General features: G+C 43.2%; 1 protein-coding gene across 4 annotated transcripts in view; it reads left to right on the top strand.

Annotated features, from left to right (window-relative positions):
- Nucleotides 1-768: 768 nt before the first annotated feature.
- ZFYVE27 (zinc finger FYVE-type containing 27) overlaps nucleotides 769-19,218 on the top strand; it is a 28,481-nt gene continuing 10,031 nt past the window's right edge. The window contains exons 1-12 of one of the 4 annotated variants that reach the window (XM_088131791.1): nucleotides 769-940; nucleotides 1,240-1,330; nucleotides 2,166-2,369; nucleotides 3,263-3,333; nucleotides 3,624-3,810; nucleotides 8,387-8,482; nucleotides 10,662-10,774; nucleotides 13,187-13,329; nucleotides 13,691-13,762; nucleotides 14,765-14,933; nucleotides 18,618-18,664; nucleotides 18,799-18,880. In XM_088131791.1, coding sequence (XP_087987917.1) covers nucleotides 2,167-2,369; nucleotides 3,263-3,333; nucleotides 3,624-3,810; nucleotides 8,387-8,482; nucleotides 10,662-10,774; nucleotides 13,187-13,329; nucleotides 13,691-13,762; nucleotides 14,765-14,933; nucleotides 18,618-18,664; nucleotides 18,799-18,880 — 1,183 coding nt within the window. In that variant the 5' untranslated portion in view covers nucleotides 769-940; nucleotides 1,240-1,330; nucleotide 2,166. The other 3 variants (XM_025169091.2, XM_088131792.1, XM_088131790.1) reach the window with 3 other exon arrangements.

The following is a 19,218-nucleotide window of genomic DNA, read 5'->3' as shown; positions in this document are numbered from 1 at the left end:
AAGCTCAACAAACAGCGAACGTGGGAGGCATTTCCTCTCCTGCGACTGAGTCGAGTGAAGCCGCCGCCGCCTGCTCTTCCTCCCTGTTGTTGTTATCCGAGAGAGGTTCCTGGAAACCAGGACGTCTTCTGGGTTTCAGTTGTTGTCGGAAGGGGCCTGAGTTACCTTCCCAAAACCCGGACGTTGGTCACCCAACTGTTAGGTCGCAAGCAAGCAAACCACATTATGGCTCAGCCATGTTGCTTGATATCAATCATAACATGAGAAGCTTGTGGTTATCTTAGTATGAGATAATTACTATGAAAAATATTAAACATCTGCTTAACGCGTAAGAAGTCTCTAATGGCCAACTACCTCACAATGAAAACAATCTTTGTGATTTTAGGAACCTGACTGAAAAGGCTCTCGCTGTTTCCAGTAGGCACTCTTTCATTTATGTTACTGTTCCAGTCCTATGACTGGATTTCAGCTTCTGAGCAAAGGCGCTCGCTAGAAATTCTGCTGACCAATGACTGGCACAGGACGGAGACACGAACGTCCGGAACAGGCTCGGGCCGCAACCACCGCGCACCACCCCAAACCACAAACGACTCCGGGAACTGGAGAGCCAGCTTGCCAGTACCGTGCAAGAAATCCAACCCTTATAGGCTGAGGATTAGAAGCTCTTAACCAATAGGAGGTGAGCTTTTCCGGGGAGACCCTCCGCCGGTGTGACCCTTCCCGCGCTTCGGATTGGCTTGCATCCTTTGGTAGGCGGGCACGGCCGCCGCTTCCCCGAAGCGTACGCTGAGTAGCGGAGCTTGGGCACAGCCGGGTCTTTCTTGCTAGGAAGCGCGGGCGGCTGCGAGAGGGGCGAGGTCGAGCTGAACAGCGGCGCTGGGGAGGCTCCGCCCCTTCCCCTGATTTGAGATTGGGGTGACTGGAGCGGAGCAGGATCGAGGTGAGGGTCTGGTATCCGGTGTGTCTCCATTATCTGGTCTAGGGAATCTGTGCCTGCCTTCTCCACGAAGCAAACTTCTCCAACCTAGAACCCTCCAGATGCGATGAACGCCTATAGTTCTCGCCAGCGCGGCAAGGACGTGTCGGATGGGAGGCTGACGATTTTAGCTCAGTGCATCTGGACGGCGCCAGGTGGGAGAAGGTGCCATATAGGGAATGTTTGCTTCATCGCATCAGTGTGCTTGGTTTCAAAGCTCTAAGACTTAAGTTGTGGATTTTTGTGGTTTCCCTTCCTGGAAGGATGCTCATGCTGGTCAAGTGGAAATGCAGCTGGTGAGGCTTGCAGACACAGCGATGGAGAGAATACAGATGCTGGATTTCTTTGTGTCAGGTAGTTATTAAATCACAGATCTCTTCAACTATGAGTAAGTTGAAACCTTCATTTCTGGGAAAGGATTTAGGCTCCTTTTCTGCCACTGAGATGACGGAACAGGGCATCTGTCATGGTTTATTTTTCTCTGTTTTGATGCAATTTGATTCAGGTAATGGGGTTGCTGAGCTAGACCATAATGCAGAATGTAAGCTGGTCTTTTTTTTTTCTACCACAGATGCACCTCTCAACTTTTGACAAATGTAGGTTAAGGATCATAATGTAGACCTGTTAGTGCTTGTCAGCATAATTGTTAGATAATGATGTAGGGATTTATTTTCTTCCTAACTTTCCCCCCTATATAATGGATATTTACGAGCAGGGAATTTGGTGTGTGGCTGTAACTAAAGAATGGATGATAATTGGGCTAGATTAATACATGTAAATATAATATGATTTTATGCATTAATTTTTGTTTGCAATGCACTTTCCAGTGAATTCTCATGCAACTTCTGTGTTATCTTCATTTGCTTGTTGTTATTGTCCGTATGGGAAATATAATTTTGTGTAGCCTTAGAACCATGCATTCCAAGGACAGATGGCAATTTGGGTTTCACTATAGTGGCCCAGAAATGAAATGTGTTGTTGGTTTATTTATTTGCTTGCTTGCTCATTCATTTTTGTTGTTAAAGGCTGATGTTTACAATTTCCACTGTTTAACAGCCTTTGGATTTTAGGTTTTAATAGATAATGTGTTAAAAACAGTTTTATTATTTCAAAAATGATCACCTTCTTAAGTTTCCCTTCAGGGAAATAAATATATGTTTTAAGTAAAATCACAAATGTATATTTACAGTATGCAGGTATCAGAACGTGATGGTGGATTGTCCACAGGAAATGGATTAGACAGCCCCACAGCATCCGATGCCCAGCAAGTTTCACCCTCTCACCCCAAGCCTCCTTCCCTGGACCTCTTTAATCTGGTGGTATCCTATAAGCAGCTGGAGCTGTACCTGGAACCACTGCAGGATGTTGTTGAAGGAGTGTGGTTCCTCCTCAGGTGGGTGCCCTTCTATGCAGCTATTTTTCAGGTCATAGTTCAGCAAAATTTATACCTGTTGTCATTCTTGAGGACAGAGGAATAAATACTTTTTGCAAGATTTGCTTTTTCAAGTGAGAAAAAGGGAAGCTGGCCTAAATCTTTAAATCAGAGGATGTATAACACCCTATGGTCATTAGCTTTCTTTTATCCACTTGAACGTTAGTTCCTTTCAGCTTAAGGAACTTACAAAGTTACAGCTTAAGACCATACAAAGAGCTTTGTTAGACCATACCAAAGCTTACCTAGTCTAGCATTCTTTCCCACACTGGCCATCTATGCAAGTACACTTTTTAAGATTATAGTTGCTGGGGTTCTGAGGTTGCATGAAGCTCCTGAACCTCCTTTTAGTAGCTCTTAGGGTCCTTTTGACATTGCTTTCAAACTATGTCTGTAGTTGCTGGTATTTAACTCCTGCCTTATTGGAAACAGAAGAAATCTCTAGCATAAGGTGTTACATAGGTTTCACACACTTTAAAAAAGAAGAATTCTGGGTTGCCCCAAATCTCAGGAAAAATGTATGTATTCCAAATTCTTTCTAATTCTTAATGCAGCTTTATTCACTTTTCCTCAACACTCTCCTTAATTAAGCCATTAGCCCCCAAAACTTCCAGATGTGGCCTCTGGCCATCAAAAGATTGCCATCTTCTGGTTCACCAGCAGGATATAAACACAATAATTTATTTCCTTTTGGTCAAGAGGTCCATTGCTCCTGTTTCTGGGTTTACTGTAATCTGAAGTGACTTATGATGATCTGATCTTCTTTCACCCCAGCTGTTCTGACTTTGTACTGCATTTCTATAATAGTGTCCTTTTGGTATTGTAGTAAATGTTTGATTGTTTCTACTCCACAGCTGGCAGATGCCCTTCTGCTCTCTCCTTACTTGCTTGGGGGTCAACTTTCTGCTGCTTACTCTGAGTGAAGGTGAGAAGTGTTGGATGTATATGCTGGGGACCTGTACAACTCTGTTTTGTCAGAAATTGTATGATGCAGGGTGGAATTAGTGGGCAAATAGAATATGATTTTACTGAGGATACATTTACAGAGGCTGGTAGAAGCTTGTCATCGCGTATGGTGGGGAAATTGCACTGATAGCAGGTAGAGAAATCTCCTTTGATGGGGCAGTATGTTATGGGGAGGAATAAAACTGCTGCTGATTAGACGAGCTGTGGGTGGTTTAGTAAACTCTGCATCTCTTCCATCTTGTATTGTAGCTGCTTGGTATGGGCTGTGTGTCCTGCTGATCTCAGTGCCTGCCATGCTCGGCTATCTACAGGAAACATGCCGCATCCGTCTGACTGAAGAGCAGCTGGCACGCCGTAGGTATCACAGTGTACGGCGAGAGGATGTGAGAAAAGTTCAACTTTCTCGAAACGAGGCTGTGGCTGAAGTCAAGGGCTTGTAAGTGCTGCTTGGGAGAGGGGGGGTGGGCCCTTGGGCATTGTTTGAACATGGTATTGAAGGGGTGTTGCTTGATAAAAGTTGATTCTTGTGCTAATAAGGCTGAAGGGGGGAGTGTTTTATACACTGGCTTGAACTCCTGGAAGTAAGGCAGGAAAAAAACCATAACAAATAATAATAGGAAATTCCATAGGCTGAGTCCACTGTAGTAAGTTTTTCATTTCTGAAGTCTTGTTCACTGTGGTGCAATAGCTAATCCATCACCCCCCCCCCCATGATTACCATTTCTTGTGTTATTTTTCTGTTTGGGTTTGTGTCATTTTTTCCTATCTCTTGGGCTATTACTACAGGAGTGTTTTCAGCATAGACAGGTGGTGTACTGTTACACCTATATGATAGGAATGGTTTAGCTAGACAACTGCTTTGTCTCAGTCTTTGGTGGCAACACCTATCACATCCTGCTATTTGTTTTTCATCAACCTGATTATTACCCTTTTTGTGACAATTCATGTTTTATTTTTTTTATCAACCGTTTTTCTCTTTGAGTTTTTGTTTTGTTATTTAGGGATGCTTCAGGTGAACCACTACACAGGTTTGCAGAATGACTGTTTTTAAACTGTTTATTTTTTCATTCATGGAGCTGCAGAGTTGTGCACAATTGCACAAAGTTGACTTTAACTTTTTTTTTCCCTTAAAGTGGCTTTCACAAAGATCCAGGCAGGTACTAGCATAGTATTTATTGATTCATCACATTTATATAGCTGCTCATCTCACATAAGTGACTCTGGGTGGCATACAATAAAAACAAACCATAAAACGAACATTCAAACTTACATCATAATGAAAACACTAATATTAGTTAAAAAGACTAGGAGAGAGCATCTTCAATATTATGTGCAATGTAGCCATCTCATCAGTTTTCCATTTCCCTGAGGTTGCCATGCCTGTTGCTATATCCACGTTTTAAGGGATTTCTGGAAGGTTGGCAGGGATAGGGCCAATCTTGCCTTGGGGGGGGGATGATGTTCCACAGGGCAGGTGGCATGGCAGAAAAGGCTCATCTCCTGGGTCCTGCCAGATGTAACTCCTTGGCAGATGGGACCCTCAGCATACCCCTTCTGCCGGACCTGATGGGAGGGGTAGATGTAATTGGGAAGAGGTGGTCCCTCAAATACCGGGCGCCATGCCATGAAGGGCTTCAAAGGTCAAAACCAGCACCTTGAATTGGGTCCAGAAGCAAACTGGCAACCAACGCAGCTCACGGAGCAGAGGTGTAATGCATGCCATTCTAAAGGCATACGTAACTGCCCACGTTGCCGCATTTTGTACCAGCTGGAGCTTCCAGATACTCTTAGAGGACAGCCCCATGTAGAACGCATTACAATAGTCTTCCAGGAGGTGACCAGGGCATGAATGACTGTGAGCAGAGCCTCCTGATCCAGGAATGGGTGCAACTGGCGCACAACACGAAGCTGTGCAAAGGCTCTCCTAGCCATGACTGCCACCTGCTCTTTGAACAGAAGTCGCAAGTTCAGGAGGACTCCCATATTGTGCACTGAGTCTGTCTAGGGCAGCTCAACCCCACCCAGTACCAAAGATGGCAAAGCCCTAGAACTGGAAGGCCCCAAAGCCCAAAGCTACTTAATCTAGCCAGGGTTCAGCCTGTTGTTCCCCATCCAGGCCCCTGCAGTTCCCAGGCACCAGGTAGGGCATCAACAGCATCACTTAATTCGCCATGGGTGGAAAGGTATAATTGGATATCATCAGGGTACTGATGATACTTCACCCTGTGGTGACAGATGATCTCACCCAGCGGTTTCATATAGATGTTAAATAGAAGTGGAGAGAGCACCAAACCCTGTGGCACCCCATATAGTAGAGGCTGAAGGTGGGATCACTCGCCTCTAATCAACACTGACTGGTAGCAATCCTGAAGAAAGGAGGAGAACCAGCACAATACAGTGCCACCCACCCCAATCCCGAGAGTCAATCCAGAAGGATACCATGGTTGATGGTATTGAAAGCCACTGAGAGGTCAATTAGAGCAAGGATGGATGCACCACCTCTGTCCTGCTCTTGCCAGAGATCTAAAAGTGTGACCAATGCTGTTTCCATCCCATACCCAGGCCTGAATCCTGAATGATAGGGGTCCAGATAATCCGCTTCATCCAGGGTCCTCTGAAGCTGCTGCGTGACCACCTTCTTTACTACCTTCCCCAAAAAGGGGAGGTTAGATATTGGATGAAAATTGTCCAGTATGGTGGGATCCAGCAGTGGCTTCTTGAGGGGGTGAACCAACGCCTCCTTAAGAGATGGAGGAACAGCTCCCTTGCTCAAGGAAGTATTAATCACATTACGAACTGCACAATGTGTGTGCATGTATTGTGAGAGGCAGGGAGGAGAGGACACATTGGTGTTCTGCCCTCCAATCTACCCCATATTCCAATAAATGAACCCTTTAAGTAGCACAACATAGAGGTCAGCAGTTGCACGTGCATCAAACGTGAGGGGATATTGATTGATTGGCTGACTGGTTTATATGCTGCTCCAGTCATCCAAGAGTTTGGGAATGGACTGATTGTGTCTGAAGACAACTGATATGACATCACAGGTGCCACATGATTTGCTATACGTCCCACACTTCACTGTTTGTGATATGATGTAACAAGAATTGTGCAATATCAAATATAACACAGTAATGATGCATGTGTGGAGAATTTCTCTCTTAAGAAACTTTGGGTGATCATTACATGTTTACTTGCACTGCCACTCTGTGGATTCCCCCCACAGAGTAGCTGTTTGTAAGAAGCATTACATCATTTCACCCATTGGGAATATTACATACCTTTGAGTCTGTAACTCTATACTGGAGGGAGAGTTACTAGACATATACATGATTTCATTACTAAACTTCACAAAAGTACATAAAAGTTGATATTCTAGATAGTGGATTGATTTCAGTCACTAAACAAGTCATTTTTAAATCGTTGATTTTAATCAACTTTTTGATATATTTACAACTGAATACAACTACATCAATTGACTATCATGTGACTATGTAGTTACTAAGGGTTTTAGCTTTTATCTTGTCTTCTTTCTTGAGATTATTCATAACATCTTTTAATTTTCCTTCCTTATTTACACTTCTCCTCCAGTATACAGTTTAAAGACCTGTGCTGGATCAGACCAAGGCCCATCTAGCCCTGTGTTCTGTTCCCACAGTGATCAGGTAGAAATTCACAAATGGGATAGGAGAGCAATAGCAGGTAATTCATAGCCATCATGGCTAGTAGAGGTTGGCAAGAAGGGATACATGCTTTTGCCACTGCAGTTGGTCAGGACACTTCTTAGATAAGGGACTAATTTAACCAGGTGCCAGTATTATCTCCTTGCCAATTATATGTTTTATTTGTTCAATAAAAATACATCTTTAAATACTTTGCATGGAATATTTTGATTTATGCATCTTCCTTTTCTAAATACAAACTGCCTTTTTACCTTCTATAAAGATAAAAAATAGTTTGATAATTTTATGGCTTTCTTTGAATAGAATGACTTCAAGTGCATGTTCTAATCATGCTAAAATACTGTATACACTTATAAGTCTCTGAGCTCTAGGAGATTTACATTTGGGTAGGCATGTGTAGGATGGATGTGTAGCCTCAAAGAGGTTCTCCAAAGTTGCTTGTTGTTGTTACTTATAAGGAATTTCTGCTTATGGCAGAGGCTTGCTCAGGATTGCCTAATAAGGTGTCATGGCTCAGCAGGGATTTGAATCCAGGTCTTGCATATTTGGAATATATCACATGTTGTAATGGATCATGCTGACTCTCGTCCAGTCTGGGAAACTGATACAGCTGCTTTTTGCCTCCATCTCTGCCTGCCTATCTAGGGCTAGCTGGCATAAGAAGCTCCTGCAGGTCTCCCCCAACTCATGATGGGTGAGCTTAGCATGTCACAATTGGTAACTTACTCACCCAATTACTAATCTAGTGTTATAAATTTGGACAAAAGTTCTCAATTTAAAAACTCATCATAATCTGTAGCTTTCTGCATCCGTTTTTCACTGGCATCTGTAATATATTCATCCCCATCCAGTGGGTCACAATGTAAAGACTTGTGACAGCACATCTTTCTTTCCTGTTACAACACATGCTTCATTTTACAGCATCTGGCATCTAAGCATGTGCAAAAGTGGGGGAAACCAGATACCTAAGCATGCTAAATGCACATGTGGCAAAAGTATGTATTAACGTATCCCATCTTGGTTTGAATTACAAAAGTATTAAATTTTGCTGGAATGTTTGGAACTTGCGCTTTTTAAAACAATGAAAGCCTATTAGAGCTGACTGATTTTAAATTTTGGTAGCTTCATTAATCCTAGCCTCTTCTGTGTGTGGACAAAGAGTCTGCTTTCTGAGTGTTGCTGCTTTCCATGATTTCCATGGAATAAATAAAGTGGTGGGGAAAGCTTTCTCTGTGAGCTTAGGTTGTCGAAGTCACCACGTTGTAGTTACCGTCTGGCTGTGAGCTACATAGCACAGTTATATTTAAAGTTGTTGTCCTTTCTTTTCAGCCTGATCCGATTAGAAGCCCTCCTGAACAGGCTCTGTGGTGGCTGTGAAGCAGCTTACCGTGTCCTCTTCTGGGAGAACCCTACGGTCTCCTCCCAGTAAGTATTGGCTTAGGACATCTTTTCACATCTAATTTAAATTGTTCCTTTAATTGTGTATACATAAACCGATGGCAAGGATGCCCAGTATCAGGCAGGGGGAAGGAAGGAAGCCAGGCTTTTACAAGAGGTGAAAAATTGCTGCTTGAAAGTTCCAGCTTGGTGCTGAGGCCGGAGGAGGCTAGGTGCCATGTCCCAAGGGGTGGCACTGAGGAAGAGAGGGTATGCTTGCAAATAAGACCATGGGACAAGGAGACAAGAAGGCAAATTGGTCCCAAGGAAAGGAACTTTCACACAGAGTTGCTGGAAAGGAGAGCAGGATTGTGCATTTGTATGCCAATCAATTGTCAAGAACTGTGGGAAAAGCAAAGTGCCAAATTGGGCAGTCCAGGTCAGTGTGGGCATAGGAACCAGTTTAGAGTCCAGAGGAATAAACTTTTAGGAGCAACCCAAGGTCCTAAAATACAATAGGAATCATTGCAAAAGCAGGAGCTTGATGAAGTAGCCAGCCTGCTGTTTTCTGTAGATTTTAACGGGCAGCAGATGCAATTTGTAGCACCCATTTTCAAATGTCATCTTACCAGATGTATTGGTGCACTGAAAGAGGGAAGGGCTACCTTCTGGGCTGCCACCAAGGCAGCAGGACAGCATCTTGTAACCTCAGCAAAGGCAGCTTGGTACCCAAGCAATTAAACACCCATCGGGTAGGCTTAGGTAAGATTTTTTAAGGGCTGACCTGTTTGGGGCAAAAAGGGTCCCATGGGTCCTGAAACTGATTAGTACAGGGAGCCAGAGACTGGGCATTCACCAGGAATAGGGAAGCAAAGCAGTAAGCTGTTCCTGGTTTTGCATCCATACTCCCTTCTACCTTCCAAAACTTCCAAAATCCTCAGTAGTTTCGGATGAACGTTTTAAGACCAATGTTGATGTTGCAAATTCTTCAAATTAAAAATCCCACCCAGCAGGGACTGATGCTTTGTGGATCTTGTGTAGGCATGCCACTTATGCAAATATTTATTGGCCCATAATTCCACACGATGCCACTTTTCACAACTCAATTAGACTAGGTATTCTGCATTTTCCAGGTTAACACTGAGATACATTAAACATCAGGAAAGACACAGGTGACAGTCACCCCCATCTTGCCCGGTCAGCCCCAAGACAGCTGCTCCTCTAGAGGTGATACTTGTGGTTGCAGAGCTTAGAGTGGTGTACCCGCCACTCAGCAATCTCCTGAAGAGGCAACATGCACCCAGCTAGGCTCACAGTCAACACAGGCACCTAGGACTGTTCCATGTGCCCTGCCAACCTGCAGATACCAACCGACCTCCCTCCATGCACTCACAGGGGAGGGGTATCCTAGGATGACTGCTAGCCACGTGCTGCCACCATGGTCCTCTGGGGTGGTGCCCAGGCCACTCCCACAGCAACAAGAGGAAGGGGAGTCCATTGTACTAATTTGCTCTTCAATGTGAAATGTCTGGTGCTTGCTACAGAACAGAAGTCTAGCTTCTGTGTTTCTGGTCACCCCACTTCTGACCCAAATTGTAGTAGGAGATATTTCATTTAAACTGAAGTCCAGGACACATTACATTGGAACACAGATTGGTTTATTGATGGTGCTGGAGGTAAAGACAGTCCCTCTTTATAGACTTATGCAAATTAGAATATACATGTGATTGGATAGAGCAGCCTGATATTTCATTGGATATAATGCATTATGTGTGGCCTGAGGTCAGTGAGGCCATGTTGTAGCCATGAGGTAATGGGGCAGGACTACACAAACAATGGGGTTTTGAAAGAACAAAGAGGCAGTACAGTATTTCATGAACATAGTTTCCTTCTAGGGAGTTGCTTTCTTCTGCTTTCCCAAAGATCTGCTCGCCTCTCAGGATCTTTTCCCAGTGTATCATTATTCCTTGGCCTTCCAAACGTTTTTATGGCTGAAGTGACAGTGTTAGTTTCCCTGGGGAAGTGTTTGTAGAGGGGGAAGTTACCCAATTTTGCACCACATAGCTGAGCCAGTGCTTCTGTTTGCCCTGGGAAGATGTATTTGAGTTAGGGAGCTTTTAACTTGCCCCCCCCACACCAAATTTCTCAATCATTGGCATCTGGCTGTCATCCTCAAGTTCAGGTATGTCATGAGTCTTCTGCTTCATTTTTCTTCTCTACACCCTAGGTTTTATGGGATACTGATGGGTTCAGTTTGTGCCCTTTACCTGCTGCCCCTCTGCTGGATCTTTGTTCTTCTTAATAGTGCCCTATTCTTGGGCAATGTGGCATTTTATCAAGGTAAGTTATCAAACTATTATAACACACTCTGTATAAGGCAGCCTTTAATTTGGAAGCTTCAGCTAGTCCAAAGTGCAGTGGACTGAAGACAGCAGATTTAGCAGCATAATACCTGTACTGGGGTTGCTGAACTGGCTGCTAGTCTGTGTCTAGGTACAGTTGAAGGTACTAGTTACTATCTTTGAAGCCCCACATGGCTCAGCACCCAGGTACTTTGAAGGGAAGGAATCCTAAGAGTTCCCACCCCATGCCATTTAGAACACCTTGCCTCCTGAGATGAGAAATGCCCCTGTCAGCCCTTCAAGGTAGACCAGACTAGGAGACCAAGGTCATGTAGGTCAGTGCTGCTTTATTGTAAAGCTATAACAACAGAATCTTCCAAGTCTGAATGTGCTTCCCCCTTCTTTCCCTTTATCTTAGTGAGAATTAGGCAGGGGCCTGTCTGAAGTGTTTACTCATGCTACATTCTCGCTCTGGACTCAGACCAAGACTGTTGCCTTGGTAGTGGCTCTTCGTCCTGTCCCTCAAGGCTATTCCCTCTGCCCTCTACAGCCCCCAATGTTCTGGTTTTTAGGAAGATCTTAAAAACATTTTTATTCTGCGTAGCATTTGGGTGCTGAGAGTCCTGGGCTGCTCTAGTCAGATTGTTGAGGATTTTTTATTGTAATTTTATTGTATGGCACTGAGTCCTTTGGGAAATGGTCTATCTGTAAATGATTGTATAATTAAAATGTAAACAAATAAACCAATTCACCCATGAACTACTCTATTGTGTTGGAACTTGGTAGAGAAAGCTGGAGAAGCTTGCTGAAAATGGCATTCAAGGTGGAGGCCTTTTTTGCTTTATGCTTGTGTGAAGCAAGGAATCCATTTTACCAAATTCTGTGGCTGACTCCTAATGCAAGTGGGGCTGGTAAAACATTTTAGGGCAGGGAGTGGGAGGAGAGCGAGCAAGAATTGTTTCTTTTTTGTGCTTCCTCAGTCCCATGTTGTATTTTGGTGCTCATAACATCTGGATAGCGATGCCATTTCCTACAATGTAACTCTGATAATGCTGGAAGCCTCATCATTGCAAGACATTCTACTTGGAGAAGCTCACTTTGCAATTGCTTGTGGCACATACTGGCAGAGAACAAGGGGTAGGATAAATAAGCATTTCAGTATTTATGAAAACGAGAGTGCGATGATTTGTGGATATTTGATATCCCTATGAAATGCACTATACATTTGGCTAGTTTTATGAAGGAAAAACCTCTTCAGAGTATAGCTCTTTCATTGAAACCCATTTCTAGCTGCTGTCTTCTTGCCGAATTTGTTTTTTGAACTTGCTAAAACCATAGATTGCTACAGTAATGCTGGACTGAGGTTTGGATCCTGGTCTTTCTTCTTTTCCCTTTTCTTTTTTGCCATTTGCTTGAGAAGGGGGTGATTATTGTACTCTTCCCACAATTGAAAATTGAGGCTTGTGGCAGATTTCCCCAAATTTCAGTGGTGTGTGGTTCGCGTACCTTTTCAGTGATGAGGCAACTAAGGGGATATCCATCTTCAGAAAGAAAGCCCTGTGTTGTGAGTTGTGTTGACAGTGTGATACTGCTGCAGCATCCCAGTTGCATTTCCTTCTGGAACTCGATACAGTAGGTTTCCAGTGGAAAATATACCGCAGAGATCCACTTTTGGTATGTGATTGAACAAAAGCCCTCTTGGGTACTTTGTCTCATGAAATTTAGGGAAGCTAACCCTCTCGTCCCAAAAATATTTGTTGCTTCATTATACAAAGCAACCAGAGTTCTTAGACCAATTTTCTGAGTTGATGAATAGTCCACTAAAAATCTAGAGGGATTTGATATAGACCTCTTATTAGTGGACAGCAGGAAAGTAGTACAAAGGAAAATAAACCTTGACTGGATGGCATTAAGGTTTTCAGGTTTTGTGTTAGAAGTGCATTCTGGAGAATATTCATAGCCATATTTGGCACTTCTGGTTTATTATTTTTTTTCCATGTGGTAGCAGGGAGTGAGGAAACTGAGATCATTAGACCATGGTGTGGTTACTTCATTCTAAACATAGGCTGGATTCAGATATCATTTTCAGCATTGCTTTGTTTTATCCATGATTTCTTCACCAAATTATAGTAGCCTGGGTTACATATAACATTAAGCCATAAATTATATTTTTACATAACACAATAGTTGGGTTCAGCGATTGCTGTACTGGCCTAGTGCAATGTGCAAGTTCATCTTCTGTAATTGAATCAGGACAGTGTCTGCTCTTCTGCCTGTACTTCTTGGCATTTGGACTGTGGTGGGTGTGAATGACCTGCTGCTCTGCCAGGGTCAGAAGCTTGAGCTGGTCTGTTGAGAAGTTCTCCTGAGCTCATGGAGGATGTTTGGCCATTTCTTGTTCTGTTCCCAGTGATGCTGGACCTAAAGTCAGCTGTAGAGCAGCGCTTGGGCTTCAGATCCATCCCTGTGGCTCCAGAGCCGGAAGAGCTGGATGTTGGAGAAGTGGGAGCTAGTGTCTTGCCAGACTGGACACCTACACTGGCTGGTACTGAGGTAAGACTTGGTGGAAGGAGCAAAGTAAAGAAATAATTACATCTGTACATTCTGAAATCATTCTATTTGTAGGATTTTATCTATCCTGGCATAAAAACCTTGTGACCTAAGGATTGCCTGCAGGGGTCCTCTTGGGAGAGTTGCCATCCTTCTCTTTCCTCCTCCTTTCTGGATTTTTTTTTAATCTCAGCTGATTACGAGGCAGAACGAATGCTGGTCTACATTTAGCAGGCAATGAGTTGCTAATTTCTCTGCTGTGCTATACTTTTTCAGCTCAGTCCTGTTCATTTACTAATTTTCTAAGTTTATTCCTGAACTCCTGCTCCTTTAACAGTAACTTCAGCTGTTGGCTTCTTTATAGGATCTGACCCCTGGCAGTGTGGAGGAAGCAGAGGAAGCAGAACCTGATGATGAATTCAAGGATGCAATTGAGGTCTGTGGTTTGAGAATCCGGATTGGTCTGTCCTGAGACAAGTCAGTCAGTCTACTCCAGCCCAGTGCTTTCCAGAGGTGTTGGACTTTAACTCCCAGTCCTTGACCATGCTGGGTATGAACTGTGGACATTACAGTCCAAAACCTCTGGAGAATACCAGGTTGGAGAAGGCTGGAAAAGGGAAATGTTGATAAGTCAGTGGATTAAATGTGGCAGGGCCAGGATATCAGGTGAGCCCTGTTGGTTGGTTTGTTGATGTTTCTTATTGATTGTTAAGATGGGATTATCTATTTGGACAATTGCCACATGCTATATTAATTGATTGTTATTGTAATTTCTTTTTCAAATTAATTTGGGATTCTTTGTTGTTTTAATTTCTCATTAGCTGCCCAGAGTTGAGATAGCAAGATGAGTGGCTATAAAAAGTGTTTAAATAAATAAATTTATCATTCCTGTTGCTAAGGTTAGTGATAGGATGCAGGTCAGGTTTTGTACCTATGATGTGAATACTTCTAGGTGTGAACAAGAAAGAAAAGGGACCTTTAAATAATTATGCTCTCCTATAAATGGAAAAGGATACACTTGAATTGGATGGGGTTGTACTGTTTTCTGTCTTTTGGCCATCTTCTCTTGTCTTTTGTCCTTGCTGCAAGAACAGGAGACTCAACTGCTTGTAATGGTGAGTGCAAGAACTGGGCTGCTGTGTCCTAAGCTTGAATTCCCTTTTTATTCTATTGTTTGTGATTTCTGACATCTTAAGATTCAGCCTTTGCTGTATTTTTTGTCTGGTTCATATCCCATCTCCTTATCCACCCTTCCAAATTTGAGGACTACCTTTAACATTTTTGTGCCACCCCATCCTTTCTCCAGGCTTGGCCCAGCTTCTCCTAGAGTTTGGAGCTGTACTTCTGGATTGTGCCTTCCAGGATGTCGTTATATTCATGCCCTCAAGTTTTTCACAGTGTGTGTACTGCATTCCTGACAACCTTTCTTTCTGTCTAGGAGGAGGATGACATCTCCCAGGGTTCAGGAGAGTTTGAACTTGGCCTACCTGACAGTCCCTTTATGAGCAAGAACGAAGTGATTCGTAGCAGGGTGTCACGGTTGACAGAACGTCTGCGCAAACGCTACCCAACCAACAACCTCGGTACTGGACTGAAAGATGGACATGGTAGAGAGTTGTTCTGAGAGGTGTATATTGTTAGGAATGAAGCAGGATTATTCAAGAGTATTGGCAGAAGTGGAGGCTTGATCCAAAAGCTTCTACAGAGAAAATTAGGACCAGGTAATGTTAGATGGGTCATGACAGAAAAATGTCATCCTGACCACAACTATGTATAATAGAACATTAAAAATATCAGGGCCAAGAAAAATCATCATCAATCTTGTTTGGTGTAGGGGTGGGAATCTTTTTTTGACCAGGGATCACACATGCCTCTTCCCAGTTTCACTAGTTCCCAAGGGCCACAAGAAAATATTTTTAGTTTTTGGTTTTTTTTAATCAATTTAATTATGTCTGATTCTTGGAGACTGCCTGGACAAATCTCTGCAGTTTTCTTGGCAAGGTTTTTCAGAAGTGGTTTGCCATTGCCTCTTTCCTAGAGCTGAGAGAATGACTGGCCCAAGATCACCCAGCTGGCTTTCATGGCTAAGGCAGGACTAGAACTCACAGTCTCCCGGTTTCTAGCCTGGAGCCTTAATCACTACACCAGACTAGCTCTCTCTTTTTCCTGCTTTTAAAGTGTGTATGAAGTTTTGTTTTAAAGTAAAAAAGCTACTTTAACCCTTTTGGAAGTTTAATACATTTACCTACATATATACATATATATCCATCGTGATTCCCTTTTGGGATAAGCATGTTCTCCATTTTGCAGAAAAGGAGTAAAAAATACTAGGCCTAATATTAATACTAAAGATAGCTAAAATTTATTTAGACCAACACCATTCACTATATCTCTCCGTAGCTTTCTGTCCTTGAAAATCATACTTGTTTCCACCATGTCTGTATATTGTTTCATGTGTTGTCTTTTGTTAAAGGGTCTCTTTTTGAGAATCTCATCAACTCTGTCAGTTAACTTCTTCTCATCTCATTCACTAATCCATGTATTTGTTTTGCAATTCAATCCTAGTTCATTCTTTCTATATGACTGAACCATTTATATGTACTTCCTTTTTATAGGTCTTGCTTTTTTGAAATTCATTCAACACCCATTCATCACTGATACTATCTTTTCTTGTTTTACTGCACACTCTCCTTAAGTTATCAATTCCCACTGCATCCAACTTAATCTTTTCCAAGTTCACCTGATTTGCTAGTTATTTCTTTAAAAAAAAACTTGTACCACTGAATTTCACCAACATTGTATTGAGAACTCTGGGTTAAAAAAAGAGGCTGGGTGCTAGGTCCAAAAATTGGTGGATATATTATACTAAATAATTGTGTTTTGAAAAAGCAACTTGACCAGAATCACTCAGTAAGCTGAGAGGTTTTATACCAGTCTTTCTCTATTTCATCTGTTAAAATTTGATGCCCTCTATATCTTTGGTTCCTCCTGAGAGTTTTTAGGTAGGGGGATACTTCACCCAATGCCAATTTCCATGTGTATATAGAATTGTCACATTTGTGCACTTGGCACAAGGTTGCAGGTTGAAGAATTGATGTCTTCCCAGAGAGGGACCATATTGAGTCAGAGCTTCCCCCCATGCTGCTGCTGCTGCTCCCCCCTCCCCTCCCTTCCCCTCCCCTCCCCTTCCCTCCCCTCCCCTCCCCTCCCCTCCTTCTTCTTCCTGAATCCAAATTTTCCCATATCCAGATTCTTCCAGAGGATTCTTATTCTGAATTTCTTGGCACAAGCTGACCATAGGTCAGTCTCCAGACTGGTCTAGTCAAATGTGAACCAGACCCTCTAGTCTCCAGACTGGTCTAGTCAAATGTGAACATACAGTCAGGTCCAGAAATATTGGGACATCGACACAATTCTAACATCTTTGGCTCTATACACCACCACAATGGATTTGGAATGAAACAAACACAATGTGCGTTAACTGCAGACTGTCAGCTTTAATTTGAGAGTATGTACATCCAACTCAGGTGAACGGTGTAGGAATTACAACAGTTTGCATATGTGCCTCCCACTTGTTAAGGGACCAAAAGTAATGGGACAGAATAATAATCATACATCAAACTTTCCCTTTTTAATACTTGATTGCAAATCCGTTGCAGTCAATCACAGCCTGAAGCCTGGAACGCATAGACATCACCAGACGCTGGGTTTCATCCCTGGTGATGCTCTGCCAGGCCTCTACTGCAACTGTCTTCAGTTCCTGCTTGTTCTTGGGGCATTTTCCCTTCAGTTTTGTCTTCAGCAAGTGAAATGCATGCTCAATGGGATTCAGGTCAGGTGACTGACTTGACCATTGCATAACATTCCACTTCTGTCCCTTCAAAAACTCTTTGGTTGCTTTTGCAGTATGCTTTGGGTCATTGTCCATCTGTACTGTGAAGCGCCGTCCAATGAGTTCTGCAGCATTTGGCTGAATGTGAGCAGATAATATTGCCCGAAACACTGCAGAATTCATCCTGCTGCTTTTGTCAGCAGTCACATCATCAATAAATACAAGAGAACCAGCTCCATTGGCAGCCATACATGCCCACGCCATGACACTACCACCACCATGCTTCACTGATGAGGTGTATGCTTAGGATCATGAGCAGTTCCTTTCCTTCTCCATACTCTTCTCTTCCCATCACTCTGGTACAAGTTGATCTTGGTCTCATCTGTCCATAGGATGTTGTTCCAGAACTGTGAAGGCTTTTTTAGATGTCGTTTGGCAAACTCTAATCTGGCCTTCCTGTTTTTGAGGCTCACCAATGGTTTACATCTTGTGGTGAACCCTCTGTATTCACTCTGGTGAAGTCTTCTTTTGATTGTTGACTTTGACACACATACACCTACTTCCTGGAGAGTGTTCTTGATCTGGCCAACTGTTGTGAAGGGTGTTTTCTTCACCAGGGAACGAATTCTTCAGTCATCCACCACAGTTGTTTTCCGTTGTCTCCCGGGTCTCTTGATGTTGCTGAGCTCACCGGTGCGTTCCTTCTTTTTGAGAATGTTCCAAACAGTTGTTTTGGCCACGTCTAATGTTCTTGCTATCTCTCTGATGGGTTTGTTTTGTTTCTTCAGCCTAATGATGGCTTGCTTCACTGATAGTGACAGCTCTTTGGATCTCATCTTGAGAGTTGACAGCAACAGATTCCAAATGCAAATAGCACACTTGAAATGAACTCTGGGCCTTTTATCTGCACATTGTAATTGGGGTACTGAGGGGATATCACACACCTGGCCATGGAACAGCTGAGAAGCCAATTGTCCCATTACTTTTGGTCCCTTACCAAGTGGGAGGCACATATGCAAACTGTTGTAATTCCTACACCGTTCACCTGAGTTGGATGTACATACCCTCAAATTAAAGCTGACAGTCTGCAGTTAACGCACATTGTGTTTGTTTCATTCCAAATCCATTGTGGTGGTGTATAGAGCCAAAGATGTTAGAATTGTGTCGATGTCCCAATATTTCTGGACCTGACTGTACATTAAGCTGAACTCTGGCCTGTTTGTTTGGGCAATGTGTATTATATGAGCACAGGATTTTGTGTTTTGTATTTTGTTAACTTGGTTTTTGTGAGCTGTGTGTGAATCCAGCCATTGGTGGCATGATGGGGCTGTGGATGGGTAAGAGCACTGTCCAGGGATTGGAGAAAGAAAGGAAGGGCAGGATTTTGGTGCAGTTCACTAAAAGAAGAAAAGTAGTGATTAGATGTGACAGTTACTTGTATCCTTCTGATCTGTTGCAGGAAACTGTGCAAGTTGTTCTGCCACTTTCTCTGTATTGAAGAAGAGGGTGAGTCTCTTCTCTAGCCCACCAACTCCCTGCCTGGTCTGTTCCATCTTGTTTTTTCCCTGCCTCTTCTTCTGGATCTCAGGCTGAACTCTGCAGCCTGCTCACTCATCTTCTTGCATCTTTTCCTTCTCTAGCGAAGCTGCAGTAATTGTGGGAACAGTTTTTGCTCCAGGTGCTGTTCTTTCAAAGTTCCCAAGAGCTACATGGGGGCTACAGGTAAGCGAATAAGAAAAAAAAGAGGCGCAGATGGGATGGAGGGGAGAATCATTTAAGTCAGTGTTGTCCAAACTTGGCCACTTTAAGATGAGTGGACTTCAACTCCCAGAATTGGGAGCATGGCTGGCTGGGGAATTCTGGGAGTTGAAGTCCACTCATCTTAAAGTGGCCAAGTTTGGACAACACTGATTTAAGTAAAAGTCCTGCGGGTGGATGTTTGCCTCTCCCATTGTTGATCGGGGAAATCCTGACCTGCTGTAGTGGGAAGACAGTAGATATTCTGAGGATATGCCTGGAAAGGTGTAGTGGGTGGGAAGCTGCATGAGCTTTGGTTAGTC

Source organism: Python bivittatus, unplaced genomic scaffold (genome assembly GCF_059951505.1).
Source record: "Python bivittatus isolate LINGU-HERP-01145 unplaced genomic scaffold, Pbiv_v1 ctg000980_np1212, whole genome shotgun sequence".
Lineage (NCBI taxonomy): Eukaryota > Metazoa > Chordata > Lepidosauria > Squamata > Pythonidae > Python > Python bivittatus.
The sequence above is the reverse complement of the archived record's forward strand: the minus strand, read 5'-3'. Positions and strand labels throughout refer to the sequence as shown.